General features: G+C 41.1%; 1 protein-coding gene across 1 annotated transcript; it reads right to left on the bottom strand.

Annotated features, from left to right (window-relative positions):
• Nucleotides 1-343: 343 nt before the first annotated feature.
• Nucleotides 344-12969, bottom strand: tsr2 (TSR2 ribosome maturation factor). The gene is made up of 5 exons (XM_077532060.1): nt 12825-12969; nt 7767-7857; nt 7162-7253; nt 4949-5107; nt 344-615 (listed from the first exon to the last, which is right to left on the bottom strand). Exons 1-5 carry the CDS (start codon nt 12918-12920, stop codon nt 517-519), a joined length of 537 nt encoding a protein of 178 aa, XP_077388186.1. The 5' UTR covers nt 12921-12969; the 3' UTR covers nt 344-516.
• Nucleotides 12970-13715: the final 746 nt, after the last annotated feature.

The raw sequence follows: 13715 nt of genomic DNA, 5'->3' as shown, positions 1-13715 counted from the left end.
GCAGCACTAAAATACGGCCTTCCGTTAGCCAATGTGATCATACCACGCACATCGACATTTCTCTTTTCAAAAGCGCAAGTTCCCAACGCCATCCGGCACATTTGAAAAGAAACGCGGATACAAACAATGTCGTCGGCCAACCCTAACCCATTTTCCACATTTCCTCACGTTTACTGGCGAGGGCGAGCCAAGCGGCGGACCGGCAGCGAGTCGTCATTACGCTTAGCCCAACGCTTCCGGAGTTCGTCCATAAGCCCTATTGCTTCGGCCAGTTTGCAAGAAATCGTATGAATTTCAAATACACGTTTTCATGATATCCCTTGATTATTCCACTAAACAAAAATACATTCAATATTTTAATTATGGAGCCTGACATTTGACAAAAGTTTTTTGAAAAAGTTCTTTGGAGCTAAAACTTTTTCACGGCCCCGTCTTGTCAAAAATGTCATGCGACCTATCATGTGGCGCCAAGTCCTCAAAGTTGACGCAAGCACAGGTCAAAGTTCATCACTTGCGTCACTTCCTCTTTCCAACCAGTGTCCAGCCGTCTTCGTCTTGATGAGGATGAGGAAGATGACTTGTTGTGTCGACTGACGCACTTTCACACTCCATCACCTGCAAGCAAAACACACGCTTGAAGAAGGAAAGACAGGTGACGTCATTCCAGACCGCAAGACGCAAAACATGGGCCCGTCAAAATTGAGACACTCTCCCGACGTTCCGTACCGATCGGCTCCCAAATGACTGATTGCATTTCGTGAAAATGTGTACTAAGAGCAAATTGGAAAAGTCCTTGCATGTTTACGTCAAAGGACTTTTGAGGTCAGGAAAGTCGCTTGAATCTTTCAAATCTCAACTTGAAAATGACAAAATAAAACAGTGCAAAAGTTCAATGCGGCAAAGTTAATCGCAAGTGGAAAACAAAAGAATGGCTGTTCCTGCGCACTTTGGCCTCTTGGGGGCAGTGTTGTGCTGCGCAAGGCAGAGAGGCTGTGCGAATGTCTGCCCTTTTCCCCGAAGCTATGGAGGACCAAAAGTGCCAACATTAAATAAATAAATACACCATTAAATAAAAGTGTCATTAATTAATTAAATGTGTCATTAATTAATTTCCCTGTGATTATTTACATATTTAATTTTGTATATATTTATTTATTTATTTATGTATATATTTATTATTTACATATTTATCTATTTATATCTTTCTCTATTTAATTATTTCATGGTCGCTGTTTTGCGGTGTTTCGTGAATTTATTTTATCTGTCAAGCTCGCCCGTCAAAGTTAGTGGGCGGGGCTGAGGCCTGATTCACTCAAATCTTGTCTAAGCGACTGCTTCGGCCTTAAGTGGTTGTGAACATGGCGGGTATGGTGATAGATTTTTTGCTGATATTGAGTGATCGAGGCTTGTTGTTGTGCAAAACCAACATCAAAATAAAAGCGATATTTCTTTTATTTCGATAAAGTACAATTTTGCCTTGGAGGCGTTTCCATTGAAGAGTAATTGGCTTCAGAGGCGTAGTTCTCGTAATGTCCCGCCTCAACTCTCGCGAGATCTCGCAGTTCATGTAGGCGGTTGCATCATGCAACGTCACGAGAATAAATTGTTTGCGTGTTTCAGACTTGATACATTTAAGGGATTTTAAATATATCTCAAATTCTATTAGAAAAAATATAGATAGATGCAGGGAGATTTAAGAAGTCTTGTTTATGATGCCTGGAAACAGCAGTGGCACGGGCAGCAAGTCAAACAGCGACATCTGCTGGCTTTTAGGTACACACGTTTGGAATGTGATAGAGTTTACTGTTTGTATGTTGTTAATTTAATGTTTTGTTTTCGTATGCTTGATTTGTATTCCATGTTGGCGACAGCAGTTTTCATTGCAACGATTTTTTTTAAGTGCTCTCAAAATAAAGGTGCTGAATTTAAATTTTCTACTATTGTTAGTAACGTTTTACATACATAAATGCAAATGTTTTGTGTGTGTGTTTTTTTTGCAATGTTTTGATCGCTTTGGTGATGTTTGTTGTTGGACTTGCAGCAGTTGTTCAATCGAGCATTTTGCACCGTTGTGGCTTCTCGCTGAGCCACTGATCCTGTATACTTCCTTTTCTCCGTGACCGGGCGGAGTCACATGACTAGTAGGAAATCGGAAAAAAAGTGTTTCCGTTAAAATTTTGCGAAGACCTACCATTTCAGCACGTCTCAAAAAGCACCTAATGAAAGCGTAAATCTAATGTCTAATGGAAACGCACCTATTTAGGGTGAAAAGCGCCACCCAGCCTATCAATTATGTTTACTAGCCACGAACACTGCATCAATTGACTACTGTATTCTGAAATGGATTTGCCTTGACTTGATGAGCAGATTGACCAATCAGTTGTTAGGACCCTCCCACTAACTTTGACGGGCGAGCTTGACAGATAAAATAAATTCACGAAACACCGCAAAACAGCGACCATGAAATAATTAAATGGAGAAATAAATAAATGAATAAATAAATGAAAGAAAGAAAGAAAGAAAGAAAGAAAGAAAGAAAGAAAGAAAGAAAGAAAGAAAGAAAGAAAGAAAGAAAGAAAGAAAGAAAGAAAAGAAAGAAAGAAAGAAGAAAGAAAGAAAGAAAGAAAGAAAGAAAGAAAGAAAGAAAGAAAGAAAGAAAGAAAGAAAGAAAGGAAAGAAAGAAAGAAAGAAGAAAGAAAGAAAGAAAGAAAGAAGAAAGAAAGAAAGAAAAAGAAAGAAAGAAAGAAAGAAAGAAAGAAAGAAAGAAAGAAAGAAAGAAAGAAAGAAATATATAAATAAATATATACATAAATAAATACATAAATATATAAATAAATAATCACAGGGACATTAATTAATTAATGACACATTTAATTAATTAATTACACTTTTATTTAATTATTTAATGGTGTATTTATTTATTTAATGTTGGCACTTTTGGTCCTCCATACGAAGCAAGCCCTCCATCACATCGTTGTCAATTCACCATTCCGTTTGGCGATTGGGACAGACAGACAGCTCGCTCGCTACTTTCCCCTGGTCACATGTCACGTGACCACCGGAATTGTTACCACGCATTCAATCTCCCACTATTCATTGTAAAAACTGATGTTTTAAAACTACTTTAGTTCCTTTGTTGTACATATTTTCTACTCCAAAATATATATCAGGGGTCCCCAAACTACGCACGCAGCCCACCTTCACTTTGGCTCGGCCCCCTGAACAGCAGCAATGCCCCCTCCCCACGGAACTCCGCCCTTCCAAAGTGACTCGAAATATATGCAGGTGCTGTATCACTGCTTTGTGATTTTCAGTGGGAAGTTGATGAGAGAGTGTGGCAAACAAAATGGTGCCTACAAGCCAAATGGAAGCAAAAAGTTGGACAGGCTGCTCACACTCGTCATTTAATTAAAGTAAGAGAGGTTCTGCTTTACAAGTCAGTTGTTAAGATTGTGCACGTTCATGATGTTGCATGGACTTTTTAGGGGCCAAGATCCTGGAAAAGCTTGTTCATATTTGCTTATATGTGGCGCTGTAGGAAACAATAAACGTGTATGTCTAGGCACCCCTGCAATCGTCGCACTTCTTTTCTGTTACAAACAGAGCCTGGCCCCCCATCAGCGAAGGGAAACCATCATAGGAAAAAGTTTGGGAACCGACCCCCGCTATATACGTATATGAACACACATGGCTTTGATCGCGCTTCCTCGCGTGGTATGTATTTTCTCATCCTGGCAATAAATAGATTGTGGTCTTATCAAGCCGGTTGAGTTGACTACTTTTCAGAGTGCATTGGGGCTCATTTTGAGGGCCCGACATTTTGGCTCCCTAGACATTGGGAAAGCACTCTGATCCAAACTGGCGTCAGCCACCTGCCGTCAGTCGCGGGGAGTAAGTAGGGTGCACATTGGGACACAGGCAGAGTGCAGCCAAGTGAAAAGACGGACGCCATGTCGGTAACAACATCAAACGTGCAGGCAGCGCATGAGCACGTCTATCGTTTTGCACGCAAAATAACTTTCCTTCACAAACTAGATGTACACTTTATTTTCCCTGTGTTTCTTTTGTAACCTCAGATGTATGACAAGCCAACAAAATCAGGAATACACTGCACAACTATTACTAGCGTCACGTGAGGGCTCCTTGCTGCTTCATTTTATGAAGATGAGAAAGCAGGACGGAGACGGATTTGTTGAGGAACAACGCTGTTGACTAGTCACCCACGCACGCATCCAAAGCGCCAACACTTGCTGACAACTCGTCAGCTGACCAACTTGAAAAGTTCTCTCAACTGGGAAATCAAAATCAATTTCCCAGTTGTCCTTTCGAAAATGCAACATGAGGGGGCTACTCAACATGTGCTATTTACCATATTTACTATACCACATGAAGGCAATCTTTTCATCTTTTGAAATGATCATCTATCATATTGGCATCTATACATGCGTTGGACTGTTTTTGATCATGTCAAGTAGTTTGTGGACCTCTATCCTTAAACTAGTTCGTTTTAAATAAAAAATAAAAAAAGTGCAAATATGTACATTTCAACTCAAAAACTCATTTTTATTTTATTTTGTTGTTAATCTTTGTTTTTTATGATGATGCCAATTTTGTAATTGTGGAGTGTAATAATTGAATTTCGATTAATTAAACTGCCCTACATTTTAGCCACACCCCTCGCGCCCCCCACCCCCATCCCAATACGAAGAGCCTATGTGCCATCTTTATCTCATGTGTACGTGCGGAGCCTGGAGAATATACAGTAGCGAGCTGGCGAGGTGGGAGTCACAAGATGGCCGCCCTGTGACCTCAACCTGTTGCCTCTGCACAGGCGTGAAGGGGCTATCAGCCATCCAGTCATATGATATAATAATAACAACAACAACAACACTAATAATAATAATAATAATAATAACAATAATATAGGTCAGCGGAGCGGACGGCTCACCTGACTTTCGCCATCACTATCGGAGTCCGACTGCGTGGGCGGGGCTGTGACCTTTGCCCTTGGCCTCTCCTTCTGCGTCAGCAATTGGATGGAGCTCGACAGCTGCTGCAGCGCCCCCTGCTGCCAATGACTGAACATCTGCATCAGTTGGACACACACCTGAAGGGACACACAAACTTACAATGGGTGCGCGTTGCTGTCGGACAACTCGACCAATATGCTTTTTTCTATGGAGGACAATGCCAATACCGATTTTTGGCAGAAAAGAATACTGATTACCAATTATTCTACCGTTTATTTAAGAATATATATATATATATATATAATGAATAAAATTACCCCCCAAATTCCTTTTCAATAGGTGTCACGCACAAATTTTCACTATTCAGATTTTCTGCTTTGAATGACGAGTCCATAGTATGACCTTATCAACAAATTTCATCAAGTATACAAGGTTATTGTATAGATTTGTGTGTCAATAATAAAACTATTCTTACTTGTTTACAACTGCCGTACAACATTAACATTTGATCTATTTTTTATCTTGTGTTATTTTCACAAGTCTTGGGACTTACTGGGCTAACCTGGGACCTCAGGTATTGGATTTCACAGGGATGTGCCCCAAAAAAATAAATAAATAAAAGAAATCAATTCTCAAAAGAATCATAATTATCTTTTAAAACAATTTGAGAATCTATGTTAAATGTCTCAAAATTGATTTTATTGAAATGATTGGATACTGTCTTGGCCTTGTTTGTGTGTGCTTTTATTAGGAGCGCTGTTCATTTTGTACCCGATTTGGCCACTTAGGGGCAGTGTTCTGATACACAGTTACAGTCATGGACGGAATTATTGGCATCCCTGGAAATGTACCACAAAATACACCATTTCTCCCAGAAATTGCTGCAATTACAAATGTTTTTGGTATCAAAGCATTTATTTCCTTGATGTGCATTGGAAAAAGACAAAAGAGCTGGAGAAAAAAAAAGCCAAAATTGACAGGATTGTACACAATGCAAAAAATGGGCTGGACAAAATTGTTGGCACCCTTGTACGTGTAAATCAAGTGTCTGAGGACTTCAGAAGCAAAATTGTTGAAAAATACCAACAATCTCAAAGATACAAGACCATCTCCAGAGATCTTGAGGTTCCTTTTGTTGACTGTGTGTACTCCAATCAAACAATTGAAAACCCATGGAATGGAACTGTGGCTAATTTCCTTACAGAAAAGAAAAAATGAGGAAATTATGCAATGTAGGTTAGTTTGACTGGTGGATAAACAACCTCAGTCAACTTCCACACAAACACAAGATGTTTTGCAGACTCTGGGTGTAGAAATGTCAGCTCGGGCCATACGTTGTCATTTGAATAAGAAGCCCAATGGCAGCAGATCAAGGGGAACCCCACTGCTGACTAAAAAACATAAAAGGCAAAAGCCAGACTGAAGAATGCAAAAATGTACCTGAGTAAAGTCTCAATCCTTCTGTGAGAACATTCTGTGGACAGACGACACTAAGGTCGAGCTTTTTGGAAAAGATCATAATTGTCTTGTTTACAGAAAAACGAGTGAGGCCTGCAATAAAAGAAGACAGTGCCTGAAGTCGAACATGGTGGAGGTTCAATGATGTTTTGGAGTCGTTTTGCTGCCTCTGGCACTGGGTGCCTTGATGATGTGCAAGGAGTCGTGAAATCTGGTAGCACTAAAAAGCACCAAGGAACACTTGGAGACACAGTTCTCAAGTGTCTACTGATGAGCCCGCTTTGAAATCCGACTGGAAACCTCAAATCTCAAAATTGTTGTTGCAAGACATCTTTCAAATCTGAGAGACCTGGAGCAGTTCACAAAATAAGAGGGGTCCAAAATTCCACCTGGAAGATGCTCGAAACTTGTTGATGGTTAGAGAAAGAAATTGTTTTCAGTTATTTCTTCCAAAGGGTGTACAACCAAATATTGAGTTGAGGGTGCCAACAATTTTGTCCAGCCCATTTTTTGCATTTTGTGTCAATTTCGGCTTTTTTCTTCAAGTTTTTTGTGCTTTTCCAATGCACATCAAAGACAGAAATGATTGATACCAAAACATTTGTAATTGTAACAATTTCAGGGAGAAGTGGTATATTTGATGGAAAAATTCCAGGGCTGCCAATAATTTCATCCATGACTGTAAGTTGTAGCCACAGTCGAGAGTAGAAGGAAAAGGTCAGGTTTAGTGTACCTGAGGCAAACTTCCATCATCCGCCACGGTGTGAAACTCTTGATCCATCAGTGTGCTGATGAAATGTTCCACTTCATCTTGTTCCAGGTCAGCTGATGGCCACAAACAGAAAAGTCAGCAAAGAATGCAACAACTCCATCTTTCTGGATGCACAAGACCACATCCAAGCATTCCCCCGTCAATTTTTTATGCGCCGCTGGCTAGCTTACGCACATTGGCGGTACGCAGGTTGCGTCTTCCGGACATGTGATGGCCACAATGACCCCCGACCCCACCACATTTCTGGAACGGGGCTGGCATTTCCCTCAGACACGGAATCCCAGAAAGATTCTTTTGGAAACGTTGAAATGAACTTGCGTATGATTCATTTGTGGCCAGTGACACGTGCGCCGCCCAGCTAACAGGCTTCTTTGAAGGAGCGCCTGATTTGGCCTTGTGTATTCCTCAATGCAATGAAAAATTCGATTGACTTGGAATTGTGGGCATGATGTGTGCGTGCATGTTTGGAAGCGCGACTACTCCGCCAGACCGCTTGTCCGTCCGTCCCCAGGAGGGTGAAACGGACAACAATCATCCATCTGCTGAAAGCTTGCTGACTTGTTTACCGTTGTCATGGAAGTACTGCTGGACAACATCCACCAGCCAATCAGCTTTCTCTTGCCCGTACATGCCTCCAAATCCATTATCCACGGCAATCTGAAAGCACATCAGGAGCAACGTTACATATCAAAGACTTTGAGGACAAAAAGACAAGAGTTTCAAAACAGAAAATAAACACTTTGCTTCTTTGTACACCATCATTTGTCTCCATATCAAATACAGAAAGTTATATTTGGAAGATTGCTTGAAATGAGTATGTTAATATTTGCAAATGAAATACAAGAGGGGGCGGGGGTTAAGTACTCAAGACCAACATATCCTGTACACTGTCAACTGTCCAAATGCAAGATATGCATATCAAGTGAAATATTTCTTTAGAAAATGTGACCATGTCTGTGCACCCCCCCGATAAACCATTCACGCCGGCGCAAGCCGTTGAAGCCACAGAGCTGTCAGCTATCCAGTATTACATACAGATCAGTGGCCCAGCGGACGAGCCGCAGCCGCCGTTGTGCCATCTCCAGATGCCACAATGGCCGACAGGAATAGGACCATATTTGGATGTCAAAGTGTTTTGTTTTTGTTTTTAAATCAATCTTTATTGTACAAATGTTTTAAACATACACATCTATATGAAAAACAAATATATACATGTGCGATACGTGACGGAAAAGGTTAATGATGTTGAAATATATTCGATCGATCGATCGATCGATCATGGGTTCTCTCTCTCTCTCTCTCTCTAGTGTGCACAATGTGACCAATGATGTCCTGCTTGAGTATTTGTAATTTCAGAGTTCAATAAATTGTTTGAAAACGTATCTCATTCATATCATACATATTTGTTTATAAATGTGTCATTGCATGTCATTCCTGTGTAAGTCACAAGATGTCGCTGTTGCATTTGACATGTTGCCTTCGCTCAACAGAGTGCATTACTTGTCTCATCTTGGCTGTACTGCATTGTATTCTGTGTTCAATAATAATAAACCACCTAACACAAAAAAAACAATTCGTGGACCGGTCCATATTTGAAACGGTGCCAGGGAGATGCCACAATGGCGGACGAGCCGCAGCCGCCATTGTGGAATCCAAATATGGTCCTATTCCTGTCGGCCATCTATCTATCTGTCTATATATTTCTACAGCATTAACCTTTTTCGTCACGTATCGCACATGTATATATTTGTTTTTCATATAGATGTGTATGTTTAAAACATTTGTACAATAAAGATTGATTTAAAAAAAAAAAAAAAACTTTGACATCCAAATATGGTCCTATTCCTGTCGGCCATTGTGGCAGATGCCACAATGGCCGACAGGAATAGGACCATATTTGGATACCACAATGGCGGCTGCGGCTCGTCCGCCATTGTGGCATCTCCAGATGCCACAATGGCCGACAGGAATAGGACCATATTTGGATTCCACAATGGCGGCTGCGGCTCGTCCGCCATTGTGGCATCTCCCTGGCACCGTTCCAAATATGGACCGGTCCACGAATTTTTTTGTTGTTGTTTTTTTTTGTGTTAGGTGGTTTATTATTATTGAACACAGAATACAATGCAGTACAGCCAAGATGAGACAAGTAATGCACTCTGTTGAGCGAAGGCAACATGTCAAATGCAACAGCGACATCTTGTGACTTACACAGGAATGACATGCAATGACACATTTATAAACAAATATGTACGATATGAATGAGATACGTTTTCAAAGAATTTATTGAACTCTGCAATTACAAATACTCAAGCAGGACATCATTGGTCACATTATGCACACTAGAGAGAGAGAGAGAACCCATGATCGATCGATCTATCTATCTATCGATCTATCTATCTATCTAATATATTTCAACAGCATTAACCTTTTTCGTCACGTATCGCACATGTATAGACAGATAGACAGACAGACAGACAGATATATTTGTTTTTCATATAGATGTGTATGTTTAAAACATTTGTACAATAAAGATTGATTTAAAAAAAAAAAAAAAAAACACTTTGACATCCAAATATGGTCCTATTCCTGTCGGCCATGCGGCTCGTCCGCTGGGCCACTGATCTGTATGTAATACTGGATAGCTGACAGCTCTGTGGCTTCAACGGCTTGCGCCGGCGTGAACGGTTTATCGACTATCCAGTATTATATGCAGCTCAGTATATTGAGTCGTGTCACAATGGCGGATTGGCATCTCCCTGGCACCGTTCCAAATATGGACCGGTCCACGGAAGTGATTGCTCATGATGGAGTGCAATACCTTAATTCAACTTAACTTCCAGAGCACTTAAATAAATAATAATAATTTAAAAAAAAAAAAACATCGAAAATAAGGAAGTGAAGTGTTTAGCAAAGTGACTAAACAAAACAAACACACACAAAAAGCCTCGTAATCCATTTATAAATGCATACAATGAGTAATGGCAGCGGCACCAAGTCGAATGGAGTCGCGACATGTCCCGAGGGAAAGAGGAAAGGCAACGGCAGCCGCCGATGCCGCGACATAAGCGGAAGTGACGTACGTGATGCCGCAGCAATACGCGGAAGTGAAGTCGCTGGTGCCGCGGCATAGACGGAAGTGACGTCACCGAAGCCACAACAGCTGCCGCTGCCGCTAAATGCGCTAGCTCTTACTGCGCTCGTACACGCTGCGCGCACTCGTACGTGCACGATCTCAATACTGAAGACTGGGCTCTTCATATCCAATTAAACTATGTTTTCAGAGGTAAGAAGTTTTATAATGTTATACAAAGCTGGCCACTTCACAGGATGAGACTCTCGATCCCCACTAAACAATTCACGTCCACGGGACATGCAGATCATATTGCTTTAGTCGGTCGAAGTCCAGTCCTGTGCTGTACTCCAAAACGATGTGCAAATTACGTCAATTAATTGGACCTCATTCCGATGTTAATATGCAGTTACATATTGTAGTCACCCCGCCCGACGGACATCAACCTGATTCTAGTCATTATTAGTGTAGGTCGCCCCCAGTCTAGAGTCATTGTGCATTAGCCGAAAGGTGGGCTGTCATTTATGGAAATTGACGATTGTGAAAAACATATAGACCCATTCACTACTTAGTGTGATATGGCCGTGAATGTTATCGCCATTCAGTAGTACCGTTCACATTCCGTTAGCATAATGTAGCTACAATAGGCTGTTGTCACGGAGGAAAATAAGGCATAATTTAGCCTGATTGAAACGCCGCGGAATGGAACGTCTGTTCTTCATAAAGTCATTCTGTTCTATTACATTCAACTTTGCCGCCCCTTTCACGCTAAATGTTGCCGTCCACCTCACTTTCACCCCAATAGTTACGACCGAGAAGTGATCGATCTTGAGGTTACTGCTATTTGAAAACAACATATTTTCTTCTAAATGTCAAGATACTCGCTTCTTACCTTTTCGAGTAGAAAGAAAGCCAGCTGTGAATCACTTTTCTAATCCAAGTCCGATCTCAACGCTCTCCACCGCTGAAATGTCAAACCAATGTTCACTCACGTTCTCGGCGCCGGTCACTATCAAGTTTAGATTTTTTTTTTTTCTTGGCACTTGACATTGTTTTCATTTATTTATTTTTTTGAGCAGCCTTCCGCGGAGTAACAGCGGGTGTCTGGGGCAGCGAAAATCTGTACTAGTTCCGTCTTCGCGCGACAGGAAACAACTGACGATGACGCGAATAACGTCACATCCCGCAGACAGAGGGCGGGAAATTCGAAGGATTCGGACCGGACGCCTCCTAAATAATATTGGCCAGAGGCTTTTAGGAGTACCCATTGTGAACAGCGAAGATGTTGATCTACTAATTAGAATATGTTTCAGTCATAAATTGTCAAATAAAAAGGCTATTGTTAAGATTTTTTTTGGGAAATCCTACATAGAGTGGCTTTATAATATTATACCCAAGAACGTGTGCAGTTCATGACACAAAATCAATAAGTTCACTTGATGAGATGTGAAAGCGAGCGAGTACAAATCACAAAAAGTAAACAAGAGTTACACCTCACCTGGTGAACAGGACAGTACACTTCGCTCTCTAAACATCTTTTACACCTTTCTTCCTTTTCATTAACTTTGATGATCAATATTTTCCCACGGCTGCCTGTTTGCAAAACTGAATGTCAAGAGCCCAAAAGCGAGCGCACTCCTCTCGCCATACATTCCACACAAGTTGTTCATAATCAGAATGCCCTCCAACATTCATTATCTCATGAAAGATTTATACAGTTAGAAAAGTTACGTTGAAGGCAACGCATCAACGGGAACAGAAACATTTTGACGAACAAGAAAGTTTCTCGATAGGATGAGAACGTTTCTCGTCCTAACGAGAAACATATATCACTTCTCCCCGGGCCACCTTGATGCCTGCGAAAGAAAGAAAGAAAGAAAGAAAGAAAGAAAGAAAGAAAGAAAGAAAGAAAGAAAGAAAGAAAGAAAGAAAGAAAGAAAGAAAGAGAGTGTGTGTGTGTGTGTGTGTGTGTGTGTGTGAGTGTGTGAATGAGTGAGTGAGTGAGTGAGTGAAAGAGTGAAAGAGTGAAAGAGTGAAAGAGTGAAAGAGTGAAAGAGTGAAAGAGTGAAAGAGTGAAAGAGTGAGCGAAAGAGTGAGCGAAAGAAAGAAAGAAAGAAAGAAAGAAAGAAAGAAAGAAAGAAAGAAAAAGAAATGGAGCATCACCAATTTGTTGCGACGGCTCCAACCATTTGGCCACGATGTGGCCGCGCAGAATCTGTACTTGTTGTGGTTCTTGCGCAATTCTCGGCAAAATAATTGCCGTTCACGGTCAAATGACCACTTCCAAAAGAAAATGCAATGCCCCCAAAGCTACTTATTCCTCCTTTCTCTCGAGAGCCGCAGATTCGACACTTGTTGACGATATTGATCAATGTGCTCCAACGTACACCATTTGACGAAAAAGCAGAAATATTTCAAGACGATCGAGAGCGTAAGCGGCGGCTGATATCTCAGTTATGACGTGATCGACTGCATATTATTATTAATCATCCGCGTTAAAATGTGTGCATGTACATCATGTCAACATCTGATAGTGTCCTTGTGCGTTTACCTGCAAAACTGGCCAGTTGTGCAAGGCTGCTCTCACGCCATCCGTGAAAAGCACGCGCGAATCTGCCGACGCCGCCATGTTGGATGGGACAGGCATTAACAGTCAATCTCGATGCGCTGATTTGACTGAGACAGAAAAAGTCGATCGCTTTTCCATTGCAAAGTCAATCCGAGCTAGCGAGCGTGGTCAAAGTCAAATCGAGTGTATTTATATCGCCCTTACAGCTGCGATAGGCTGTTCGGCTAATCGAGATGGATGGAGGTGTTCTTTTTCTTTATGCACATCATGTATACACGCACATACACTCACAAAGGGCGCTTATTTAGTCAGCAACAATTCTTCACAATAGACTACTCTATACAACCACCAGGGAGCGCCATTTCACCACAATATGGCCACAAGCTGGAGCCTCTTCAGCCCGGTTTCCACCGACAAAATCTACTTTGCTGTTTTTTTTTTTGTTTTTTTTTCGTTTTTTCAAATAAACAAACGCTATCTCGACAAGACTTTGAGCGGAAACCATCGCCTCTTGCATGGGAAATTCAAATCTCAAAACCTTTATGCTACCTTTCCTGTTGGAATGGGTCATTTAATCAAGGAGAGATGAAAAGGGGTTTCATTTGGATCAATTGAGGAAACAAATTGGAAAAATAGTACATTATTATTATTATTATTATTATAACAGGGCAAGGCGGCACAGTAAGTGAAGGTTCTGGTTTTCCGGCAGGATTCCTGTATGGAGTGATGAGAACCTCTCGAAGAACCGAGTATATGATGTCAGTATGTGACTTACAGAGGTTAGGTTTAGGTTTCAATTTTGCAGCAATTGTTTTGCTCTTTTCATTGTTGATAGGCCAACACATTGTGACAACACAATGTGGACGCTTTTGC

The sequence above is a fragment of the Festucalex cinctus genome, chromosome 9 (assembly GCF_051991245.1).
Source record: "Festucalex cinctus isolate MCC-2025b chromosome 9, RoL_Fcin_1.0, whole genome shotgun sequence".
NCBI lineage: Eukaryota > Metazoa > Chordata > Actinopteri > Syngnathiformes > Syngnathidae > Festucalex > Festucalex cinctus.
This window is presented reverse-complemented; position numbering and strand designations above follow the sequence as displayed.

Coding starts and splice junctions, on each gene's coding strand:
- tsr2 (XM_077532060.1), bottom strand. CDS start 12,920: ATGCCTGTCCCATCCAACATGGCGGCGTCGGCAGATTCGCGCGTGCTT. Junction 7,858..12,824: donor ACAACTGGCCAGTTTTGCAG/GTAAACGCACAA, acceptor ATGTGCTTTCAG/ATTGCCGTGGATAATGGATT. Junction 616..4,948: donor ATAGTGATGGCGAAAGTCAG/GTGAGCCGTCCG, acceptor TTTTGCTTGCAG/GTGATGGAGTGTGAAAGTGC.